At 39.7% G+C, this 23,660-nt stretch overlaps 1 protein-coding gene across 4 annotated transcripts in view; it reads left to right on the top strand.

Moving 5' to 3' along the window:
- The window catches only part of CCDC191 (coiled-coil domain containing 191), a 77,862-nt gene that overhangs the window by 46,853 nt on the left and 7,349 nt on the right, over positions 1 to 23,660 (top strand). For 3 of the 4 annotated variants that reach the window (XM_053663082.1, XM_037136846.2, XM_053663083.1), the window contains 5 exons: positions 3,326 to 3,780; positions 4,531 to 4,691; positions 6,509 to 6,591; positions 7,347 to 7,448; positions 22,473 to 22,616. In XM_053663082.1, coding sequence (XP_053519057.1) covers positions 3,326 to 3,780; positions 4,531 to 4,691; positions 6,509 to 6,591; positions 7,347 to 7,448; positions 22,473 to 22,616 — 945 coding nt within the window. The remainder of the gene's footprint in view (positions 1 to 3,325; positions 3,781 to 4,530; positions 4,692 to 6,508; positions 6,592 to 7,346; positions 7,449 to 22,472; positions 22,617 to 23,660) is intronic. The other variant, XM_037136848.2, reaches the window with a different exon arrangement.

Genomic DNA, 23,660 nt, shown 5'->3' with positions numbered 1-23,660 from the left:
ACATTTCTTTCCTAAGTGAGCCTTGTGACTTAGATGAAGGGAATGTTTAAGTGTTTATTTTTCTAGTGAGAAAAATAATATATATTAATTGTAGCAGTTTAGTAAGAGAAAATGGCAGAGAAAAAAATAAAAATAGCCTGTAATTTCATCAGTTGAGGATAATCAGCAATAACTTGTTGAAGTATAGGCATCTTGTCTTTTTTCTCTTCGGGCATATACAAATTTTTCTTTTCGTTATTTTATTTAGCTTTAATCTTTTCTTCAGTCAAGTCATTGAGGGCATTAGACTGCCATAATACAGGAAATGAAAAGCCATGTTTCTTTCTTCTTAATAACAATGTATATTTTTTAACATGAAAACTTTTTTTATGTCAATAAATCTACAACAGTAGTTCTCAGCTGAGAGCACACTGCAGAATCAGACCACTAAATCAGGGTCTCTGGGAGTGGAGCACCTGCATGTTTTTAAAGCTCCACAGGTGAACCTGATGAATACCCACTGGTTAAGGACGACCAAGTTCTGTGCCATCATATCGCAATGGCTGCCTGGTACTCTGTCATGACCTGTTAGCCAGACTCCGTTTACTTCCTTCTCTGCTCCAGGACATTGAAGTTGTTTACAGTTTGCCACTATTGCAGACAAAGCTTCACTGGTCATCCTTTTAGCTAAGTCTTTGCACATGTCCGTACTGCTTTAGTTTGGATAAATACCTAAAAATAGAGTGCACATTCTAAAGACTATTAACAAATTGTCATCCCAGAAAGACTGTACCAAAGAAGCACCTATTTTCCTGCCTGATAACATATTTTTTATTTTTTACCAAGTTAACAGGTAAAATATTTTCATCTTTCTCAGATCCTCTTTTAAATTACTTCTGAGGTTAAAGATTTTTTTCGTTGACTATATACACATACATATACATATGTGTATATAATATGAAAATAGATATAGTAAGATAGATATATTGTGACTGGTCTCTTCATGCCTTTGTCCATTTCTCTACTTGGTTATGTATCTTCTTATTTATAGGAGCTCTGTATATTTTTTAAAGTATTTGTTGTCTTTATTATGTATTTTGCATATTCTTTTCATTCTCTCATTTGTCTTTTTGGTTTATTTATGGTGTTTGGTACTATGCACAGTTAAGTTTTTAGTAAAGGCCATCATATCAGGCTTTCTCTTTCATAATTGCACTTGTGTTTGAAGAGCCTTTCAGAGGAGGTCCTGTGCGCTCATCGCCCCCCGCCCCTCCCCCCAGGGAATGCTGCCAAGTACTGAACTCAGCTGTGTGAAGTTACACTGGGCACTTGAGGGTCCCGGCCTTGCTTTCTACCCTGACGACTGTAGCAAGCAGCCGGTTTCATTTAACCTTTGTCTCTCAGCAAAAGGGGATCATGAGGATGCTTATTGGCACTTATGTAACATCTTGGTCCCTTCCCTTAGGCAATTTATCTACCTTTATGTCAGTCAGATAAATTTGTTTCCACTGGGACCCAGGGGAGTCTTCTATCTTAGGAAATAACTATGTGGAACCTTTTACCTTACAAAGGTCCACTGTTATTATCTTTAAATGAAAAAAGAAGTCAGCAGAAAGTATTTTTTCCTCTGTAAAATGGGAAAATTACGAAATCTGTGTATATAATTTAGACTCAAGAAAAAAGGTCTCCAAATCTCTGAAATCAAAAACGAAAGAATTTATCAGGAAAGGATAATATCATAAAAAATAGAGCAAATGAAAATACAGGATTATAATAAACTCTATTGGTTACTAGATAAACTGTGATCTTTTCTAGAGTGTAGAGCCTAACATGAGCAAATGAAAATATAAAATCTTTAGTTAGATGTTCATTAATTACACAATCATAGGAATTCATGTACCACAAGAACATATATTATACCTTGAAATCTTTCAGAATTACCAGTTAGCTAATAGGTGGTTTTCTCTAATTAAGCCAGATTGTTCAGTTCTGTTCTATCAAGTACAGTCTGTACCAGTAAGCTTTTCTTTCTTTCTCTTATTTTCACCTGAAAAAGTTACCATGATCCAAAAGAAATCTTGTTGCTATTCTCAAGGCTTTTACAGCCTTGCTGGGTTAATAATATATCATTATCACAAAGTTTAAAAGGGCATAAAACATGTACCCCCCTTGATGCTAAATGACTTAAGCAGGGGTTGTCATGAAGAAATGTCCACTGACATTTCTGAACTAGGTTTTTTTTTTTGAAGTAAGTTATTTTGAAAAGTATTTAACATGTCAGAGTTCCCACGTATCACATCTTTCACTTTAGCTAATCTACAGAAATATTTCTATCATCATGAAAAATATCTTTGAGTACCTAAGTATGGCACCCCATTAGAACTAGAAGCTTCTAAAATACATAAGACAGTTCACATTATTTTTCTCCTTGTACCACTGCAGATGGAAGAACCAAAACTGGCTGGCCGTAGACCATGGCATCTTACTGTGCTAGAAGAGACATTTTAACTATGGCAATATTTTGGCCAGAATAAATTTTTCGGATTAAAAATTCGGTTCCTTCCCCTCTGTATAGAATTGTAACACCTCAATCTGTTAAATGAGATTTAAATGATAAAGATTTAATAACTATTAAGCCATATGCTAATATAAAATACTATTAGGTAACATTATTCTTATGTGATGCAGCTATTAGTCTCTTGGTCCTGGGTTTGCCAATATTTTTCACATATAACTTGTTTGGAAATAACTGGAGTTTATAAACTTTAATCCAGTCCTTAATCCTGAAATTAATACTCTGACTTTAATTTTATGATGGTAAGAGAGTCATTGAAAGAACTATTATTAAAGAGCTGTTATTATTAAGCAGCTATTATAAAGAGCTATTATTAATTAGTAAAGGTATTCCTTAGTTTAGCAACATTCTTGAGAAAGAATATATCCTTTGCTACAGAATTTTTAATTTTCTGCAAAATTCGGTGTTAATTCATGTAGATTAAAATTCCTGTGACATATATCTGGAGTATCTTGCCTAATTCACAAATGAACTATGCTAAATAGAAAATTATAGCAGTGCATTTTCCATTGTCCTGGCCCATGTCAGTAGTCCATACAGCTGTAGCCACCCTCCCACCCGGTCTTCCTGGCCAGCAGCGCCACTCTCAGAGTGGCTCCAAAGCCAAGGCTGGTAGCCTTTGAGGTAACCAGGCCAGGAGCACAGGGCAACTCTGGCTGGGGTGCAGGGCAACTGTGCCCTTGAACAGAGTAATGCTGACTAGATGAAGTTGGCTCTCGTCAGCACAGTCCTTTCAATAGCTGAGCTATATACCATCTCCTTCTCTCTCAGGTGACTGCAGTACCCCTTTTGTGGGAAAAGCCTCCCTCAGGGAGCAGTGGTTGTGTGCCTAGCCCCCACCTAGGCAAACCAACAGACAGCATCTCGCAAGTTTCCCTCCAGAATGTCCCTCTGAACACATCTGACAACAAGCTTCACAAAACCCTGCATGTCGAGCCCTCCCCACAGCCTGACAGCAACGAGAAGCTCAGAACCACCAGCCAGAAAGCAAAACCCATTTGCATGAGTCATTTCCACAGCCGCCATGCCTTCCAGCAACAGCTGATTGAGAAGCAAAAGAAGAAACTTCAAGAACAGCACAAAACGATTCTGGAGCTGAAGGAAAGCCAGAGGCTGGCGAAGGCTCGGTGGGCAGCAGAGCGTGACGCAGCAGTGATTGACGCACAGAGCTGCCTGCGGTCAAACTGCAAAGAAGAACCAAAGAGAACCCACAAGGCACTTTCAAAGTATGTCCATTGTATCAGAACACTCCCTGGACTCATTATTTCTAGTTTTCCACTTTGCGGTAGATGGGCTTCTAAACTTTGCCTAGCTTCCAGGCTGCATGGTCTGTCCTTTCACACTGTGCACTCTCAGACCAAAGAAACCCAGGCATTGTGACTGGTCCATGAGAGACACAAAAAGGTATTTAAGGCAAGTGGCTGCCTGTAAGGATCCACTTATATAGTTAGCATTTGTTGTATCATAGCTGCCTTTGTCTAAGGAGCTCTGGTAAGAGAGAAAACTACTTTACCTGCTCTAACTTGATTCTTGGGTTTCTGATTTTGTTTAGTGCCAAGGAGCCAGCATATCAGGTCCAAATGGAGCAGTCCCTGGGACCAATTATCTAGCCTAAATTTATTGTTTTTTTTAGATAAAAGTAAATATCTTGGAGCCTTGAATAAGAGTCTATGTTTCTAGTAACCCATTTAACAAAGTTTCAGATGTCCACTCAATTTTTGTGATATATGATAGGATAAGAAGTGGGCAGCACCTACAGATTCGAAGTACCCGGATGGGAATGAGTGCCTGACTCACTCTGTAGACTCAGGCCAGTCACTCAACCTTCCCAGCCAGTTTCTCTAGTGGGTGTAGTAATGCGTAGTTATCTCAGAGAGGAAGGATTAATTATTTTTTTTAAATTCTTTGAGTTCTTCAGGTGCAAAGGCTTTGAACAAAGCTGGTTATGGGTCTGAATTTTTTTTTCCCTCTTCCAGTTCGTCTGTTGCTTCCCCTGGGACTGAAGGTAGTAGAAGTAACTCCCAAAATGATCTTTCTGGACCCAGAAGAAGCCCCAAGAAGCTGATGACACCCCATCCCATTCTTAAAGGCAGAGCTGTCTTGGTTTGGCCTTTGTGGTGGTTATCTTCCCTGTGGGGTAGAATGTGCTGCACTGACAACTCTTGGGTTTTGAGGTTTGGCAAAACCTGGTCGGTCTGAGGGGGTAGACACGGGAGAGGTGGATGCACCAGAGAAGCTCCATGACTTTTTCCCTGCCTCTTCTGCCAAGCTTTCTGGCCTTTCCAGCCAGTTCCAAAGAATCAGTGCTAAGAGGTTTATCATTTTCCTGTAACTTAAGATTTGTATTGTGATAAAAAAAAGTAATGGGACAAATATACACATGAGGAAACTCTGAGTAGCTGCTAAGAATAAACACTGATAAAGATCATCTATCATTGTACTTCATTAACATTAAAATATTGGTTAGTTCACAGCAGTTTACATCAAGTTAGTACATCATTTTATAATGAGTTGTACCTCGATGATAGGCTTTTAGTAATGGAATTTATAAACGTCCTATTTTAATTTATAGGATTGTTGATAATATAGAAATTGTTATTTAAACCAAACAATACTATGAGATGAGAAGCATTCTTCAGAACCCACCTAATGAATCTGCTAATTGTTTTCACTACAGTCACACACTCCACATATGGTAGGCACTTCAACAATTATATTGTGTTTGGTAAATCTGATTTTTCTCCTGTGGCAAAATCGCTGCCCCACCAAGAACTGATGTCATCTGAATGACATGATACATAAAGCTTCCTCCTGTTAGTGAAGGAATGAGCAATCTTTTCACTGACTCTGCCAGGACAGCATTTATGCCATCTCTGTCCAACACTGAGGACAATCAAAAAACAGCCAGGCTGCTTTTCAAGTGGTCTTTGGTGACCAGCTCCAGAAAGGAAGAGGAAGGGCACAGTGCCGAGACCGCTTCTCAGAGTGCTCTCCCTTTAATCCTCTCTGCCTCCCTAAAGACGGCCTCACTCCCGCTATCTGTGACACGCCCACTATTCCTTCTCCAGCAAAGCAGACACTTAGTATCTGTAAGTCGTTTTTTTATTAATCTTTTTAAAACTTGGAGTTAAATTTTCTCCACCTGTAGCATGGCACAAGGAATAGAAAGTAGATATTGGCTGACGTAGGTGAGCAGGGCGTGGTGCTCCTCCCACCCATGCTCCTCTTCCTGGGACGGTCGGATGGGTGGCAGTCATCGCATCAGACCATGTTGTGCACTTGCTTCTTTTGGACCAGTATTTAATAGACTGTTAAGAACAGGAGTCTGACACTCAGATTCATTCAGATGCCAGCCCTCCCAGCGCTTAGTACAGTTCCATTTCCTGCCCATCTGGATATCCCAGCCTTAAAACTAAATTAAAATATATTCATCGTGACCCTAAACTTTATTTGTGCTTGTTTTTATTACATATACAGACGTATGTATAGCGATTTAGGAAAAATTAGTAGGATCAATGCAATTTCAGGAATAATTCTATTCTCAAAGTACTTGTTAGATACAAGTAAAGTTTTATACATTCATTAAAGGAATTATCAAATTAAAACTCTGGTTTCTGGGTTTCATATACTAAAATTATCATTAGCACGTTATCTTATTTAAACCAGTAAACAGTTACTCTAATAGAAATATAAATAAAAACATAATCTGCAAATTGTTCATCATTGCTGAGGAAGGGATTATAGTTCTTTAACCTTTAGAGAATGTATATATAGACACACCTAAAATTTATATATTTATATTTTATGTAAATGTTATACATATAAAACATTTCTGAGATTGTGAATACTTGACTTACAAGAAAACCTTAATAACACCAAATTTTACTAAGAATAGAGGCATTTGTTTTGCAGTGTTCCTTATATTTTTGACGTTGGAACTCTACCATTTTCTAGCCATGGAAGAGAGAGCAGCTCAGCGAGCTGAACGTAGGCGGATCTTGGCAGAGAAGAAGAAAAAACAAGAAGAAGATAAACTGGTAATAAACCAAGAATGCAAACTGAGGCAAAAAAAGGATTAGCCTAGGTCTTTATTAAAAAATTAAACCTAGCTTGTTTAAGCCTAATGAGACAATGGAGTTAAACCAACTTTGGTGATGGCTTTTTGCCTACGGGCCTGAACTCTGACAATTGTAGAAAAATGAGGGGGAGAAAGCGTGATGATGATCATTAGTAGAGCAGCAAATGTTGCAAAAGTTGATGGGAACTAGCAGAGTGGAAGATTTACACATAACCAAGACTAATGTGTTACAGGTAGATGTTCTACCTGACAAGTTTGCAAAGGGCTTTGAAGTTTTTTGAAGTTTCAACTTGGATTGTCAGAAGTAAATTTTGTGTCTACTAAAAAAAAAATAGATAATACTACCAGGTTTGAAGGGTTTTCTGTGAAATGAAAGAAAAAAATTTCCCATACTATATATATTTCAGCCTTAGTATTTCACAGATGAAAATAAGAACTAGAAAGTAATCCTTTTATGATAAAAAAAGTTAATGGTCTTATTCATGCTTAGTCTCATCTTCCCAAGGAGAAGAGAATTCCTTGTAGAAACTTTCAAGTTATGCAACTGACCATCTGTTGATTGGGTTTTTTACTTTTATCACAAACAGCAAAATTTTTTCCAGAGACAGGGTGGATACCTTGGCAGATACTTAACTTTGCTCAGCCTCAACTTAAAAGATCGTATTTCCATATAAATTGAGGGTTCTGATTTTTACAAATTCTGGTCTTAATCAGGCCCAGTTAAAGGCCCAAGAGGAGGAGCGTCAGAAGAGAGAGGCAGAAGAAAAGGAGGCAGAGCTTGAGAAAAAACGAGAAGAGAGGAGACTGAAGAAAATGGTTCGTAGCAAGTGTCTGGTCAGCTGCCTGTCTCTTGAGGCAGCTTGTGTGCAGTGTGATAGCCCTGTGTACTTTCCCCTCCCTGAACTTCTGTCTAGAATACTCTGTTCCCACCACCATCCTTTTTCTCTGTTTTGTGAAAACCCTCATTCTTTACATTTTAGATCAATCTTGACTTCTTCCAGATTAGCCTTTCCTGCCTTGCCCCCACCCTTCTCTCCACCCAAGGATAGGTTAGATTATCTCTGCCTCTGAATATATTTCCTTCAAAGCATTACCAAAGCTTTAATTATGCATTTATTCTGTGGTTGTTTTATTTGTGTCTGCATCTCTAGTTAAGCTGTAATCTCTGTAAGAGTAGAGGGCGCAGTCTGATGTTGCTGACGACTGCATTGGCTAGCAGTGTGTGGAGCATACTAGGAACTCAGCAAGTGTGTTGAATGAGTGAATAAATGAACAATGGAAGGAAATACACACAGAAGAAATAAGAGGTAGAACTCTTATTTTCAAGGCTATTAAATTCTATTTGGAAAGATAAGGCCTTAAAATACAACCCTGTGAGAGATGGGGCAGTAGAGCCTATGCTGTTTTGTGGGTCACAGACCAGAGGAGATCAACAAGGTCATGCAAGGCAAGACCTGTGGGGATTTGGAGACATTAGAGTTAGAGGCATTTTCATAGAAAAGAGATTTGAAGTGAAAATTGTATTAGGGTTCTCCAGGGAAACAGAAAGGATAAGATATATGTGTGTATAAATATATATACTATAGGAAGAGATTTATATAAGGAATTGGCTGACGTGATTATGAAAGCTGAGAAGCCCCACAATCTGCCACCCAGAAGCTGGAGACTCAGGAAAGCCAGCAATATAATTCCAGTTCACGGGCAGGAGACCAATGTCCTGGCTCAAGCACTCAGGCAGGAAGCAAAAGGGCAAATTCCTCCTCCTTCTGCCTTATTGTCCTATTCGAGCTCTTAAAGGATTGGATGATACCCATACATGCATGGGACATCAGTCTACTTTATTGAGCCCATGGATTCAAATGTTAATACCATACAGAAATGTCTTCACAGACACACCCAGAAATAACATTTCATCTGGGCACCCTGTGGCACAGGCAAACTGACACATAAAATTAACCATCACAAGTCCACCCACTGTTAACTTGGCATCCATATACACCTTTAACCAAACTAATCTTCAAATAAAGGCAATAACAATATCATAACTCTGTCTAGCATGATACAGCTACCCTGGAAATGCACTAACCTCTTCCCCAAAAGAAGAGGTAAAGTCTTTGAGTGACGTAAACGTCACTCAAAACGTCACTCTTCTTGATATCCCATAAGTTAAATATTAGGATGTAAAATGAATACTACTTAAATACCATGATATGAAGCCAATACATCTTATGTTGCATAATAAGAGAATAATAGAGGAAAGAAAAGAAAGATATATATATACACACACACACACACAAATATATATTCATAGCAAAATAAGAAAAGAATACTCATGACAATTACAGTCTTCATTTATGTAACTGGTCAAGTGGGAGTTGCTAGATTTATAACTACCTTCTTCCACTACCCACTCTCCCCTGTTGCTTCAGCAAGCTCCTCTGCTGGTTGCAGTTTTTTACCTGGTGAGGCGACCCCAAATCTTCAGTTCTAAGGGTCTGGGCCATTAGTAGTCCAGTGTGGACTGGGTTTTTGTAGTTTTCAATTGACCTTAATCACGGGGCCTGGTAATACTAAGATATACTCTAGCAGGGGTGTCTAACCTTTTGGCATCTCTGGGCCACACTGGAAGAAGAGTTGTCTTGGGCACACATTAAATACACAAACACTAGTGAAAACTGATGAGCAAAAAAAAAAAAAAGAGGTTTTAAGTAAACTTATGATTTTGTGCTGGGCCTCATTCATAGCCGTTCTGGGCTGCATGTGGCCTGCAGGCCATGGGTTGGACACCCCTGCAAGGGTCTCCTGTATTTCAGAAATACTCCTCCTTGCCTTCACTTGGAGCAGTGATCCAGTTTCCCTTCGTACTCAGGATCATGTACCCCAGCCAGCACTTCCTTTTCGCCTGTTGATTTAGAGTCAGAGGAGCCCAAAATGAATGGGTCGCATTCTTAAATTCTACTGCAGTGGAATTACTGTGTGTCTCCTGGTAGAAGCATTCCCCCCATTTGGAACCAAGACCACTAGACTGATGGGACTTAAAGTTGTGGGAAAAGGGAGCAAAAATTTTACTAGTGGGTCATTGGAGATAATCATGAGTAAGTACTACCACTCCCATTTCCGTCTCTCGATTCCTGGAACCCATGAATCCTGGCTATGGGAGAATAGTATCATATACTGGATGTGGATGCAGAGTATGTACAGCCTTCTAGAAAACTGTACCCCACACCTGCAAGGTATTGCTGCCTAACTGGCACTGCAACTGATTCTTTGGAAGACCATGTCACCATTCTGTCAAGCCAGCTGCTTCGGGATGGTAGGGGACATGATAAGTCCAGTAAGTTCCATGTGTATAGGCCCATTGCCATGCTTCTTTTGCTGTACAGTGAGTTCTGTGATCAGAAGCCATGCTGTGTGAAGTACCTTGATGGTGGATAAGCATTGTGTAAGTCCACGGATGAGACCATGCAAGTCCATGGATAGTAATTTGGGCGGAAACATCGGGTAGGGGAAAAGCAAATCCATATCCAGAATAAACATTCTTCCAGTTCTTCCAGTAAGAACAAAACACTGCTCCTTCTATGATAGAAACAGTTTAATATTATCAACCTGCCACCCAATAGCTTGCTGGTCAACCCAGAAAATGGTGCCATATTGGAGACTGCTAGCCGTTTGGGCAGTCAGTAGTGACCATAGCCAGTCAACCTTGGTGAGTGGAAGTCTGTGTTGCCAAGCCCTTGTACAACCTCCATCCCTGCCACCTCAGCCACTTTGTTTATGAGCTTATTAGGCAATGGTAGGACTGGCTGGAGAAAGAGGCTGACTGGGTATCCCCTGAATGGGTAAGTTTGTCCATGGAGCAGAAGGCATATACAATGTGCTATAATTCATCATTTGCTAAGTCAGTCTAAGAAATCTCTAGATACAGCTCAGTTACCTCCCTTAAAAGTGACATAAGTGGTTCTAAAGTAGCATTTCCCAGTATGTGTGCTACATAATTTTAGTGGTTCCTGATACCAAGTAGTTACGAATTACCTTCTTACCTTTGTTAAAACTCAGTTAACTATATTTGTGGATCTACTTCTGGGCTCTATTCTGTTCTACTGATCTTTATGTATATTCCTTTAACAGTACCACACTGTCTCTGGTTGCTGTAGCTTTATAGAAAATCCTGGATATAGTAAATGTGAATTCTCCCACTTTATTCTTTTTCACAATGTATTGGCTATTCAAGTTCTTTTGCCATCCTATACAAATTTTAGACCAATCTTCTTGGTAAGTATAAAAATCTTGCTAAAATTTTATTCACGATCATACTGAATTATTGATCAAATTGGAAGAATATATATCTTAACAACATTGAATCTTTACAAACATGGTATCTCTCCATTTATTAGATCTTTGATTTGTTTCATGATTGTCTTATAGCTTTCCATTGATCTTATATATATTTTGTTAGATTTATAGCTAAGTACTTTTTTTTGTGGTACTATTGTGAATGATATCTTTTTAAAATTTCAGATTTTATTTATTCATTGCTAGTATGTAGAAACACAATTTATTTTTGTGTGTTGACTTTGTATCCTGTGACCTTGCTAAACTCAATTGTTAGTTCTAGGAGGTTTTTGTGGATTTGTTGGAGTTTTGTACATATGCAAACAAGTCTGCTAATAAAGGCGGTTTTATTTCTTTTTTTCCAATCTGTATGGCTTTTATTTATTTTTCTTGCCTTACTACACTAGCTAGGTATAGCAGTGCAAGGCTGAGTAAGAGTAGTGGGAGAAGACATCTTTGTCTTGCAGTCTCTCACTATTATTGTCATATATTTCATGCATCTATATATGTAAATACCCAGTACCTTGTAACTTTTATTGTTTTGAAGAGTTATATATTAGTGTAATTAAAAATAAGCTTAAGATTATATTTTACCTTTATTTCATTCATTTCTGGTGCTCTTTACTTCTTTCTTTAAAAAAAAAAAGATTATTTATTTTTTAGAGAGGGGAAGGGAGGGAAAGAGAGGGAGAGAAACATCAATGTGTGGTTGCCTCACATGCGCCCCACACTGGGGACCTGGCCCACAACCCAGGCATGTGCCCTAGACTGGTAGTCTAACCATTGACCCTTTGGTTCACAGGCTGGCACTCAGTCCACTGAGCCACTCCGGCCAGGGCTGATGCTCTTTGTCTCTTTGCATAGGTCTAAGTTTTTAACCTTTATCTTATTACTTCTGCCTGAAGAATTTTGACATTCCTTGTACTGTAAGTTTTTTGGTAGTAAATTCCCTTTTTAAAAAAAAAAAACATTTTTTTTCCTCACCTGAGGATGTGTTTATTAATTTTAGAAAGAGAAGAAGGGAAAAAGATAGATAGGTAGATAGATAGATAGAAGGAAGAAAGGAAGGAAAAGGAAAGGAAGAACACCAATGTTAGAGAAGCATCAATTGGTTGCCTCTTGTACATGCCAAGAACAGGGATCGAACCCACAACCTAGATTCATGCCCTGCTTGGGAATCAAACCCACAACCCTTTGGTGTATGGAATGACACTACAACCTACTGAGCCACCTGGCCAAGGCCCCTTTTGTTTTTGTTCATCTGAGAAAGTTTATTTCTCCTTCATTTTTGAAGGGTATTTTTGCTCAATATAGAATTCTGGATTGACAGTTTTTTCTTTCAACGCTTTAAAGATCTTACTTTATTGTCTTACTTGCTGGATTTCTGACAAGAAAATTAAGAAGTTTGCTTTAATTCTTAGCTTTGTTCTATTGTAGGTGTCAGGCTACTCAGGCTGCCATACCACAGAATACCACAGACTTAAATAACAAAAATTAATTTTCTCACGGTTCGGTAGGCTGTCCATCTCAGATAAGAGTTTCTACGTGGTTGGTTTCTGGTGAGAGCTCCCTCTCTGGCTTGTAGTTGGCCCCCTTTTCACGGTGTCCCCCAGTTGCATTTCCTCAGTGCGTGCACTTAGAGGAAGAGAGAGAGAACACATGAGCTCTCTGGTTTCTCTTCATATAAGGATGTTAATCCCGCCCTTAGGACCTCATTTTCCCATAACTACTTCCTTAGAGGCCCCATGTCCAAATACAGCCACCCTGGGGTATTAAGGCTTCAGCACACCAATCTGCACGGAACATAGACATTTGGTCTATTACAATGGGTAAGGTGAGTTTTTCCCACTAGCTGCATACAAGATTTTTTCTGTATTTGGCTTTTAGCGGTTTGAATATGATATGTCTAAGTGTGTGTGGTTTTTTGTCTGTTTTCCCCTGCTTGGTGGTCTCTGAGTTTCTTGATATGCTGTCAGTTATTTAAAAATGTGTTTACTCATTATTTCCTCAAATACTCTACCTGGAAATATTTTCCCCTCCTTCTGGAATTCCAGCTCTGCTTGTATTAATTGTTTGGTATTGTCCTCAGCTCCTGGATGCTCTGCTGAGTTTTTTACTCTTATTTCTCTTCGCCTCTCAGTATGTATAATTTATGTTGCCTCAGTTCAGGTTCCTGATTCTTTCCTTAACTGTGTAACGTCTAGAGATGAGCCCGTTGAAGGCCCTCTTCATTTCTGTTAATATGTTGTTGATTTCTGGTGTTTTCGTTTGACTATTATATATATATTGTCCATGTCTCTGCTAAAACTACCTGTCTGGTCTTGAGTGATGACTACCTTTACCATTATAGCCTTTATTGATATCATAAATTATTTCAAACTTCATTTCTCTGATATTTCCAACATTTCTATCATATCTGAATCTTGTTCTGATGATTGCTTTATCTTTTCAGACCTTATTTTTTGTCTTTTGGCATGTCATATATATATGCCAGGCATGTTGTTCACAACAGTAGAAACTGAGATAAACAGGCCTTTACTGTGGAGATGTGTGTTAATCTAGCCAGAGTTGGGCTGCGTTTGAAGTATGTTAATTATGTGATTACCATTGTTGAGGTTTGTTGTTGCTGTGGGCACCATAGAATTCGGTTTCCTCTATTGACTGTGTTTTGTCTCCTCTGTTGGCCTTGGGTCTTCCCTTTATACTGTTCCCCACAGAGAATCTGTCTCCCGCAGCTCTCTCAGTTGTACTCTATTTTATTAACTGGAGGTATGTTAGCCTGCTGGTAGGGTGTAGACAAGGGGGAGCATTCTCTAATGTTCTGATGAGGCTTCACTCTTTGGAGGCCTAATGTTGGTCATTTAGGAGAATATCTGCCCCTACTGTAGGAGCAGAGCTTTTCCTTACGTTCCAGTCTTTCAGTGCCCACTAGATAGTGTGTGACCTGAAAGCCCTTCCCTTCCTGAGGTTCCCCCTCCACGTAAGTGAGATAGGGACAGTGGCCTTGTCAGAGTTCCCTCCCCCGGCTACAGTGGCATTCCCCCTGGGGCCCTCGGGTGGTACCACTTGCGAATAAAGTCTTTTGTTCCCTAAGGGACAATGATCTGGGCAAATTTTGCAGTGGTCGCTGCTTCTCTCTGTCAGCCAGAACCATGATGGGAACTTGACTCTCCCTGATTCTCTCTTTGGAAACCCGGTGGAGTTCTTAGAACAAAGATATATAAAAAGAGGGGAATGTCCCTATAGCTGTGACCCAGAGGAGCTTCACATTTCTCATGCTGGCCCACGTTTGGCCTCCAACAATTTGCCAAAATTTCGAGTTTAATCCTTTTATTGGCTCCTGTGTGTACAGTAGCTTCTGCCTCACATAAGCAAATTGTCTGGTTCTGTGTCTCCCCAAAGGTGCCTATTTCTCCAGATGTGCAATGGCTTGAATTTTCTGATTGGTTCATAAAAAGTTATTCATTTACTCTGTCCAGCTTTTTCGCGTTGGAAGATTAAAGCTTATGCTGAGCAAGAAGAATGATGCATAATGGACAAATACGTTATTTTATTTCTCTCATTGTACCAAACCAAAATCTTTCATTTTTAAGAAAGTTAAAATGTTGGGTCTACAACAATAGACAAAAGACTTTGTCACATAGACTAGTTTCTTTTTAGTAAGTAAGCTGTTTGTAGCTCTCTCAATGAAAGTAGATGCATTTACTCACTGGTCGTGTTTGAGCTTTCTTTGTGAGCAGCTTTAGATCTAAAATGCACGTGGCAGTTGTGTCCTTTTGCTTCTGTCATAGATGCTCTACACAGCGTGTTTCTCCACCCAGCTGATTCTGTGTAGTCTTATTCCTTTTACTCCTCATATTCTGCACAGGTGATTCTTTACCTCCTTGTATCCTTCATAGAGCCATTCACAGTAAGCCATTTCCAAGGCCATAGCAATGTTATTCCTCTGGACATCAAAAAGAGAATGACATTTCTAAACCAGTGCCTGCTGTGACTTCTCAAAGGCAGTCACATCTTACATGTGTTTGATGGAAGCCTGCTTCACCTCTTTTAGTTGTGCACTTTTTTGCTCAAGTTTATCAGCAAGTTGTTCAACAGTGGTACCAAACTTTTTAACTACATAGACAAGCAACCCAAATGCTAATATGGTAGAGAAGGTCTCAAGGCATTCACATATATTTCCTTGGATACAAAATACAAGGTAAGTCCTGTGGCACCAGTTTTAGGATAAAGGAACTGGAAGACTTTCTCAGGAAAGATCTCATGACCTATTTGTCTTCCATATTCAGGAAAAAGTGGTTCGGTATGAAGACTTGGCTGTCCTCTGCAAGGTCTTTGTTATCTGCTGTTCCCCTGGACCTACATGTGCTCCACTCTTCAGAGAGGGAGCCACAGTAGCAATGGGGGAAGTCCCACCTGGGACAGCATGGTCACCGAGGGTCCACAGGTGGCCCTGCCCTTTAGTGTCAGATACAGCAGTAACATGGCCACTCACAGGTCTCACAACAGTCTTTTAAAATAAAAATCTAAACTTGTCTTAACATCTCATTGCTCATTTTTTTAATGAAAAATTTTAAAGACTTTATTTCTTTTTGGAGAGAAGGGAGGGAGAGAGGAAGAGAAATATCAGTGTGTGATTGCCCCTCAAATGCCCCCTACTAGGGTCCTGGTCCTCAACCCAGGCCTGTGATCTGACTGGGAATTGAACCAGCAACCTTTTGCTTTGCAGTCCGGCACTCAATCCACTGAGCCACACCAGTCAGGGCCTTGTTGGTCACTTTTGATAAAAGCTTACTTTCTAGACAATTACTTTAATAGCTGTGTAAGTGCTTTTCATTGATAGTTGATGAAGTTTATGTTTGAAAAGATAATTTTATCAGAGAAAACCAGGTTTTCTCTGGTTTATGGAAAATTATGAAAGGCATCAAATCTTCCATAATTGCTTAACAAGCATATTTGTTCATTTAACAAATACCATTAGAGCATCTACTCTGTGCTAGACATTGTTTTGGGTGTTCGAGTAGAGCAGTGGAGAAGACAGACAGTAGCCCTGCCCTCAAAAATATATAGGCTATCTGGGGAAAACAGGTAATACATAAGATAACAGCCAAAGAAGTAGGGAGGTAAAGCTGTAATAGGGGAAGCAGGATGGGAAAGGCCTCTCTGAGGGGGTGATGTTTGAGCTGCTGGATGCTGAGAAGGCCTCTGCAAGGTCCACTGAAGGCACGTTAACTGTGAGATGCCTATTAGACCTCCCAGTGAATTTGTCAGATTGGCAGATGAATATACAAGTCTGGACATCAAGGTTTTAGTAAGGAATCTTGGAGTCAAAAGCATGTCAATGTTTTTGATGCTCTGGAAGTGAATGAAATCAACTTGGGAAATGGCCTGCATAAAGAATAAATATGAAATTGATTTCTAATTTCATAACATTATCATCAAAAGAGATGCTAGATATGATTTTAATCCTTGTAAATTTATTTAGACTTGTTTTGTGGCCTAACATATGATCTATCCCGGAGAAGGTTCCATGTGCACTTGAGAAAATGTATATTCAGTTGCAATTAGATGTAATGTTCTGTATGTGTCTGTTAGGTTCATCTGGATTAACATGCAGTTTAAGTCCAAAGTTTCTTTATTGATTTTTCTGTGTCTGGATGATCTATTCATTGTTTAAGTGTGTTATTGAAGTCACGTACTGTTGTTCTATTGTTGTCTATTTCTCCCTTCAGTATGTTGACATTGGCTTTTTGTATTGAGGTGCTCTTATGTTGGGTGCATGAGTATTTACAATTGTTGTAGCCTCTTCATGAGTTAACCCCTTTATCTTGATATATAATGACCTTCTTTATCTCTTGTTACAGTTTTTGGCTTAATGTCTGTTTTGGCTGGTATAAATGTAGCTACCCATCTCTTTTTTGGTTTCCACTTGCATGGAATATCTTTTCCCTTTCTTCTCTGCCACGTGCATGGAGTATCTCTTCACTTTCACTCTGTGTGTGTCCTTAAAGCTGAAGTGAGCCTCTTAAAATGTATAGTTGGTTCTTGTTTTCTCTGATACATTCAGCCACTCTGTTTTTTGATTGCAAAATTTAGTCTCTATACATTTAACAGTAATTATTGATAGGTATGGACTTACCATTGTCATTTTGTTAACTGTTTTCTGGCTGTTTTGAGTTCCTTTGTTCCTGTCTTTCTTTCTTCATTTGATTTGATGATTCTTTTAGTGATATGCTTTGATTCCTTTATTTTCTGTGGTGTGTGTGTATCTGCTATATGTTTATATTTTGTAATTACCTTGAGGCTTATATAAAATATCTTGTAGCTGATAAGTTTGAATGCATACAAAAACTTTATTTTTACACTCCTGCATCCCCAATTTATGTGCTTGATATCATAACATACATCTTTTTATATTGTTTATCTACAACAAATTGTTTTAGTTAGTTATTTTTAACAGTTTGTCTTTTAACCTTTATTTAGACTTATAAGTGATTCACCCACACCATTACATTAGAGTGTTTTGAATTTAACTATATGTTTCCCTTTACCAGAGAGCTTTATGCTTTCAAATGTTTTCATATTACTAATTAGCATTCTTTGTTTCATCTTGAAGTCCTTTTATCATTTCTTGTAAAGCTAGTCTAATGGTGATGAACTCTTTCAGCTTTTGTTTGTCTGGGAAATTCTGTTCATTCTTCACTTTTGAAGGGTGCCTTTGCTGGGTAGATCATTCCTAGTTGGCACTATTTTTTTTTCCAATACTTTGACTGTATCATTCCACTCCCTCTGGCCTTCAAGGTTTCTGCTGAAAAATCTATTTATAGTCTCATGGGAGTGCCCTTTATGTAACAAATTGCTTTTCTCTTTCTGCTTTTAAGATTTTGTCCTTGTCTTTAACTTTTGACATTTCAATTGTGTAATGTGTCTTGGTGTATGTCTTTTTAGTTAATCTTTTTTGGTATTCCTCAGGCTTCCTGGATCTGGATATCTGTTTCCTTCCCCAGGTTAGGAAAGTTTTCAGCCAGTATTTCTTTGAATAGCTCTCTTCTCCTTTCTCTCTTCTCCTTTCTCTCTTCTTCCTCTGCAACCCCTATAATGCATACATCTGTCCCACTGATGATGGTGTCACATGCCCACTCTTTTGCGTTCTGTTTTTTTCTTGTTCCTCTGATTGGATGTTTCACTACTCTGTCTACAAGTTAGCTGATCCTTTCTTCTGCTTGATCTAGTCTTTTGTTGAACCCCTATGAAATTTTCAGTGCAATTATTATATTCTTCAGCTATATGCTTATGATCGGTACTTTTTAAATATTTTCTATCCCTTTGCTAAAATTCTTTCTTCATGCTTTGCTCTCCTAACCTCAGTAAGCATCTTCATGACCATTATTTTGAACTCTTCAATGCATCAATCACTACCTCCATTTCATTAAGATTGGTTTCTGAGACTTGTCTTGTGCTTTTGTTTGGAACACATTCCTCATTTCTTTGTTTTTTCTTGACTCTGTTGGTTTCTGTGCATTAGCTATAACAGCAACCTCTCATAGTCTTGACAAAATGGTCATGTGTAGGACATCAGTGAACTCGGCCCAGGCTCCTGGTTGTATCTCAAGACTTTATGATCACCCAAGCTGCTATTTTTGTTCTTAGTAACTCCCAATAGTTGAATATATGCCAAGATATTAATAATTGGAGGCAAGCTGATTTGAGGCCGTACCCTCAGGCACTAGCTGGGAATGTATATAGGTAAGCCCCTTCCAGGGGGAAACCAGGAGATGCATGTTTTAGGCTTTTCCCTCTGCACTGAGCCCAGTTGTGTAGCCACTGTTGGGGGGATGGAATGGAAGGGGGACTGTTGATCCTACATTCATTTTTAAATTATATTTTATTGATTATGCTAATACAGTTATCCCAAGTTTTCCCTGTTTGAACCCTCTACCAAGCACCCCCTACTCCCTCGGGCAATCCCTCCACTATTGTTCATGTTCATGGATCATGAGTATAAGTTCTTTGGCTACTCCATTTCCTATGTTGTACTTTACATTTCCATGGCTATTCTATAACTACCTATTTGTACTTCTTAATCCCCTCACCTCATCACCCATTCCCCCACACCCTTCCCATCTGGTAACCATCAAAACACTCTCTGGATCCAGGATTCTGTCTCTGTTCTTCTTTGTTTGTTTAGTTTGTTTTTTAGATTCAATTTTGATAGATATGCATTTTTTTGCCATTTTATTGTTCATAGTTTTGATCTCCTTTTTCTTAAATAAGTCCCTTTAACATTCCATATAATAAGGACTTGGTGATGCTGAATTCCTTTAATTTTTTTCTGTCTGGGAAGCTCTTTATCTGCCCTTCCATTCTAAATATAGCTTTGCTGGATAGAGTAATCTTGGCTGTAGGTCCCTGTTCTTCATGAGTTTGAATATTTCTTGCCAATCCCTTCTAAGCCTGCAAAGTTTCTGAGAAATCAGCTGACAGTCTTCTGGGAACTTCCTTGTAGGTAACTAACTGCTTTTATCTTGCTGTTTTTAATATTCTTTCTTTATATTTAACCTTTGGCCTTTTAAATATGATGTGTCTTAAAGTGGGCCTCTTTGCATTCATCGTAATTGGGACTCCCTCTGCTTCCTGGACTTTCATGTCTATTTCCTTCACAAAATTAGGGAAGTTTTCTTTCACAATTTTTTCAAATAGATTTCCAATTTCTTGCTCTTCCTCTTCTCTCTCTGTCACCCCTGTGATGCAAGTGTTGCACCTTTTGAAGTTGTCCTAGAGGCTGTTTATACTATCCTCATTTTGGGGGGGTTCCTTTATCATTTTGTCGTTCTGATTGGTTACTTTTCACTTCCTTATTTTCCAAATCATTGATTTGATTCTTGGCTTCACCCACTCTACGGTTATTTCCCTGTAAATTGTTCTTTACTTTATTTAGTGTATCCTTCATTTCTGACTGGATCTATTTTGTGCTGTTAAGATCCTCACTAAGTTCCTTGAGCATCCTTATAACCAGTGTTTTTAACTCTGCTTCTGATAGATTGCTTATCTTTGTTTCATTTAGCTCTTTTTCTGGAGTTTTGATCTGTTCCTCCATTTGGGCCATGTTTGTTTGTCTCCTCATTTTGGCAGCCTCCCTGTGTTTGTTTCTATGTATTGGGTAGAGCTGCTTTGACTCTGTGTCTTGGTAGTGTGGCCTAATGTAGTAGGTGTCCTGTTGTGTTCAGTGGCACAACTTCCCCTGTCACCCAAGATGGGTACTTGAGGTACACCCTTTGTGTGGTCTGAGTACACGCTCCTCTTGTAGTTGTGACTTGGTTGTTGTTGGCAGATCAATTAAAGGGATTTATCCAGGCCAGTCAGCTACAAGGATTGGCTGTGACCACTGACAACCAACCTCTACCCTCTGCGGAGGATCTGCTGTGCAGAGAGGCAAGGTAGTCGTGCTCTGGCCCTGGTGTTTTGTAGGTAGACCAGGCCAAAGTCAGCCCCCATCTGTGTTTTGCCTGGGACCACTCTCCCTGAGCTATAAGGCAATCTGAGATGTCTGCTCCTAGTCCTGGGCCTGGGGCTCACTGGGGCCAGCTGTTGCTTGTTTGATAGAATTTAGGAAGTTGTGAAGTATGAGCCATGGCCAGTCATTCATATGGAAAAGCAGCTTGGATGTATCCATAAGTCAGATGGGATGGAGTCTCTGGGAATCTCCAAGGCAAGTCAAACAGTGTTAGTCAGATTGATGGAGTCTCAGATATGGCACAAGCTTGCTGATTCTGTGGACAGAGGGTTTAGAAAAGGAATAATGGCCTCTGCTCACCTTGAAGCCAGTTACTTCACTTCTTCCCTGTATAACCCAAGATGCAATCCCAGTGCTGAAGCTCAGAGTGAGTGAGTCTGAGTAGGTGACTCCATGTGTGGGATCTTTAAGAGGAACTGCTTGGGGCTCTAGAAGTTTCTTCCACTGACTCAACCCCCACTGCTTTTTGCATTCAGAAGTTGTAGGGACTTATCTTCCTGGCACTGGAACCCTGGGCTGGGGGACCTGGTGTGAGACTGGACTCCTTACTCCTGAGATACCCTCCTGAATTTCTTTCTACAACACGTGGGTATGGCACCAGCCTGTTCCAGGTCTGTGTCCCTCCTGCCAGTCTGGATGGATGTGGTTTCTTTAATTCAGCAGTCGTCAGACTTCTATTCAACTTGAATTCGTCATTGTGAGACTTCCATTCAGCTCAGTTTCTGTTGCTCCTGAGTGATGGTTATTCTACATTTTAGTTGTAATTTTGATGTGGTTGTGTGAAAAGGTGAGCCATGTATGCCTGTGCCTCTATCTTGACCAGAGTCCTGATGTCCTTGCACTTATTTAAAAATTGCTTCTTTGTTTGCTATAGTCCTGTGGGAATATGAATGTAAGTTCTTTTGGCTATCAGCCAGCGATCCAGGGACCCATCCCTCAGGTGTCATTCACAAAAACTGGCGTGCCAGATGTGCACACACACTTCTTCCAGAGATGCTGCCAATCTGGTTTTATTATCTGAGTGAGCAGAAGGAAGAAGGTCAGGTTAAGGGCCAACAAGCTCCCCCAACCTTCTAGAGGTTTGCTACTAGCTCCTAGACACATGCTAAATTAGAAGCCAGACCCTCAGGCAGACCCTTGTAAAGTATGTGTTGAAACCCCTTTTTAGGAAAAACTAGGAGGTGGGCATTTTTACCTGTTCTCCCTTAGGGCCGAACCCTAGGGGCATAGCCAGCGGGATCTCACCCATCCACCAAGAACTGTTTCTTTGCATAGTTGCATGTCTCATGGACATAAGCCCCATTGCTTTTGATGTTAGGAGAGCTAGGTGTTTTGAGGACCATCCCTTTGGTTGTTTTAAAAATCGGGGTTCTACTTGTATATAATATCCATATGTCTGCATCTCCATGGCATATTACATAGCCATTAAAGGGGAGGGTGGCTGCCCTGGGGCATTTTTCTAAGATAAATTAAGCTCTGGTAATGATCAGAGCTCTTGTTCTGTTAAAAAAAAAATCATTTCTAAAAAGACACATAGGAACTTGCTAATAGTAAAGAGGAAATCCAGTTGGCTAGAGGACAAGAATGGGAAAGGAAACTTTGCTGTATACCATTTCCATCAACTATTTCGACATAGTTAATGTACAACTCAAATAAACTTATTTCTAAGAATTTTTTTTTAATGGTGTTATAGATGTGCAGTCCAAAGGCTTTTTGCTCCTCAGGGAGAAGCTGCAAGTTGGGAGTTCCCTCCCTGTGGTATAGGTCTGTGCCAGGGGTGAGTTCATGGCAAGAATGTGTCTCAGCCTCTTCTGCCCGTTTTAACGTGGGTATTTACTCATTTTCCCAATATAGAAAAGTCACTCAGCTAGTTTCAGGATTTCTTCCAGGGGAAATTGCTCTATTTAGCGCATCCAAAGGAGAAGGGAAGTTCAGGAGCCTCCTGTGTTGCCACTTTTGTCCTTCCTCAGCATTTTTACTTTTTTTTTTTCCAGAGAGAACTAGAGAAGCACAGAAGAATTAAGAGGAACCAGCAGCTGGAAGCAGTAGCCAGAGATCATTATGAAAGTGTGTTGCTAAGGAAAAAGGGTCTGGAGCCTTGGAAGAGATTGAGAATTCAAAGCAAGCAAAACATGCAGGTATAATGTCATTCTTCTACCCTCCAAAATTTGAAAATGAACTTTTCAAATAAGATAAACACCTAATTAGGTTTTAGCTGTGGTTTGGTGATTTAAAAGCCAGAACGATAAATGAACTGAGTGTTTGTATTTACTTGTTTGGGGTAAGAGTTTAGGTTTGGCCTTCCAAGGAAGAAAAAGATTGCTATGATTGAATAGGTTTAAAGAAGCTAGAGCAAATATTTTATTATAGACCTTCAAGGTAAGATAGATAGAAGCCTCTGTCGTTATTAGCAGTGTTTAAGAAAGAGAAATATAGTTACCATAAGGTCTGTTAGTCAGGTTTCTGCTGCAGCAAAGCTGTATAACAGCCCCCAAATATCAGTGGCATATAACTCGGGCATTTATTTCTCTCTCACGTGTCTGTGGGACAGTTGTGGATTGGGTTTGGGTCTCTTCGTAGCTTCTCTTTGTGGCTCCAGAAGTTATTCTGAGCATGCTTTTCATATGAGGTGCAGAGGTACATTTGGCAAATGTCTGAGGTACAAAGGCCAAAACCCTGTTATGTAAATTCCTATGAAATAGCTTGTGTCATGTTTACCAACATCCTGTTGGCCAAAGCGAGTCATGGGGCTAAACTAATAGTCACTGAGGGGTGAAAGGGGTTTACCTACTCCATTGGGAGGTACTGTGAAATCATATGCAAGGAAACATCGATGTAAGAGAGAAACGTCAATCACTTGCCTCCTGTCTGCACCCTGACTAGGGATCTAACCTGCAACCTCTTGATGTACAGGATGACATGACACTTCACCAACTGAGCCACCCAGGCAGGCTGGTTCTTGTTCTTGATTGTGTAAAATGAAGAAAGGTATGTAATTGCCCTGGCTGGTGTAGCTCAGTTGATTGAGTGTGGGCCTGCAAACCAAAGGATCAAGGTTCGATTCCCAGTCAGGGCACATGCCTGGGCTGCAGGCCAGTTCCCAGCAGGGGACCCACAAGACGCAACCATACATTGATGTTTCTCTCCCTCTCTCCTTCCCTTCCCCCCTAAAGATAAATAAA

Source organism: Artibeus jamaicensis, unplaced genomic scaffold (assembly GCF_021234435.1).
Source record: "Artibeus jamaicensis isolate MK-2021 breed Jamaican fruit bat unplaced genomic scaffold, CSHL_Jam_final contig_3126, whole genome shotgun sequence".
Lineage (NCBI taxonomy): Eukaryota > Metazoa > Chordata > Mammalia > Chiroptera > Phyllostomidae > Artibeus > Artibeus jamaicensis.
This window is presented reverse-complemented; position numbering and strand designations above follow the sequence as displayed.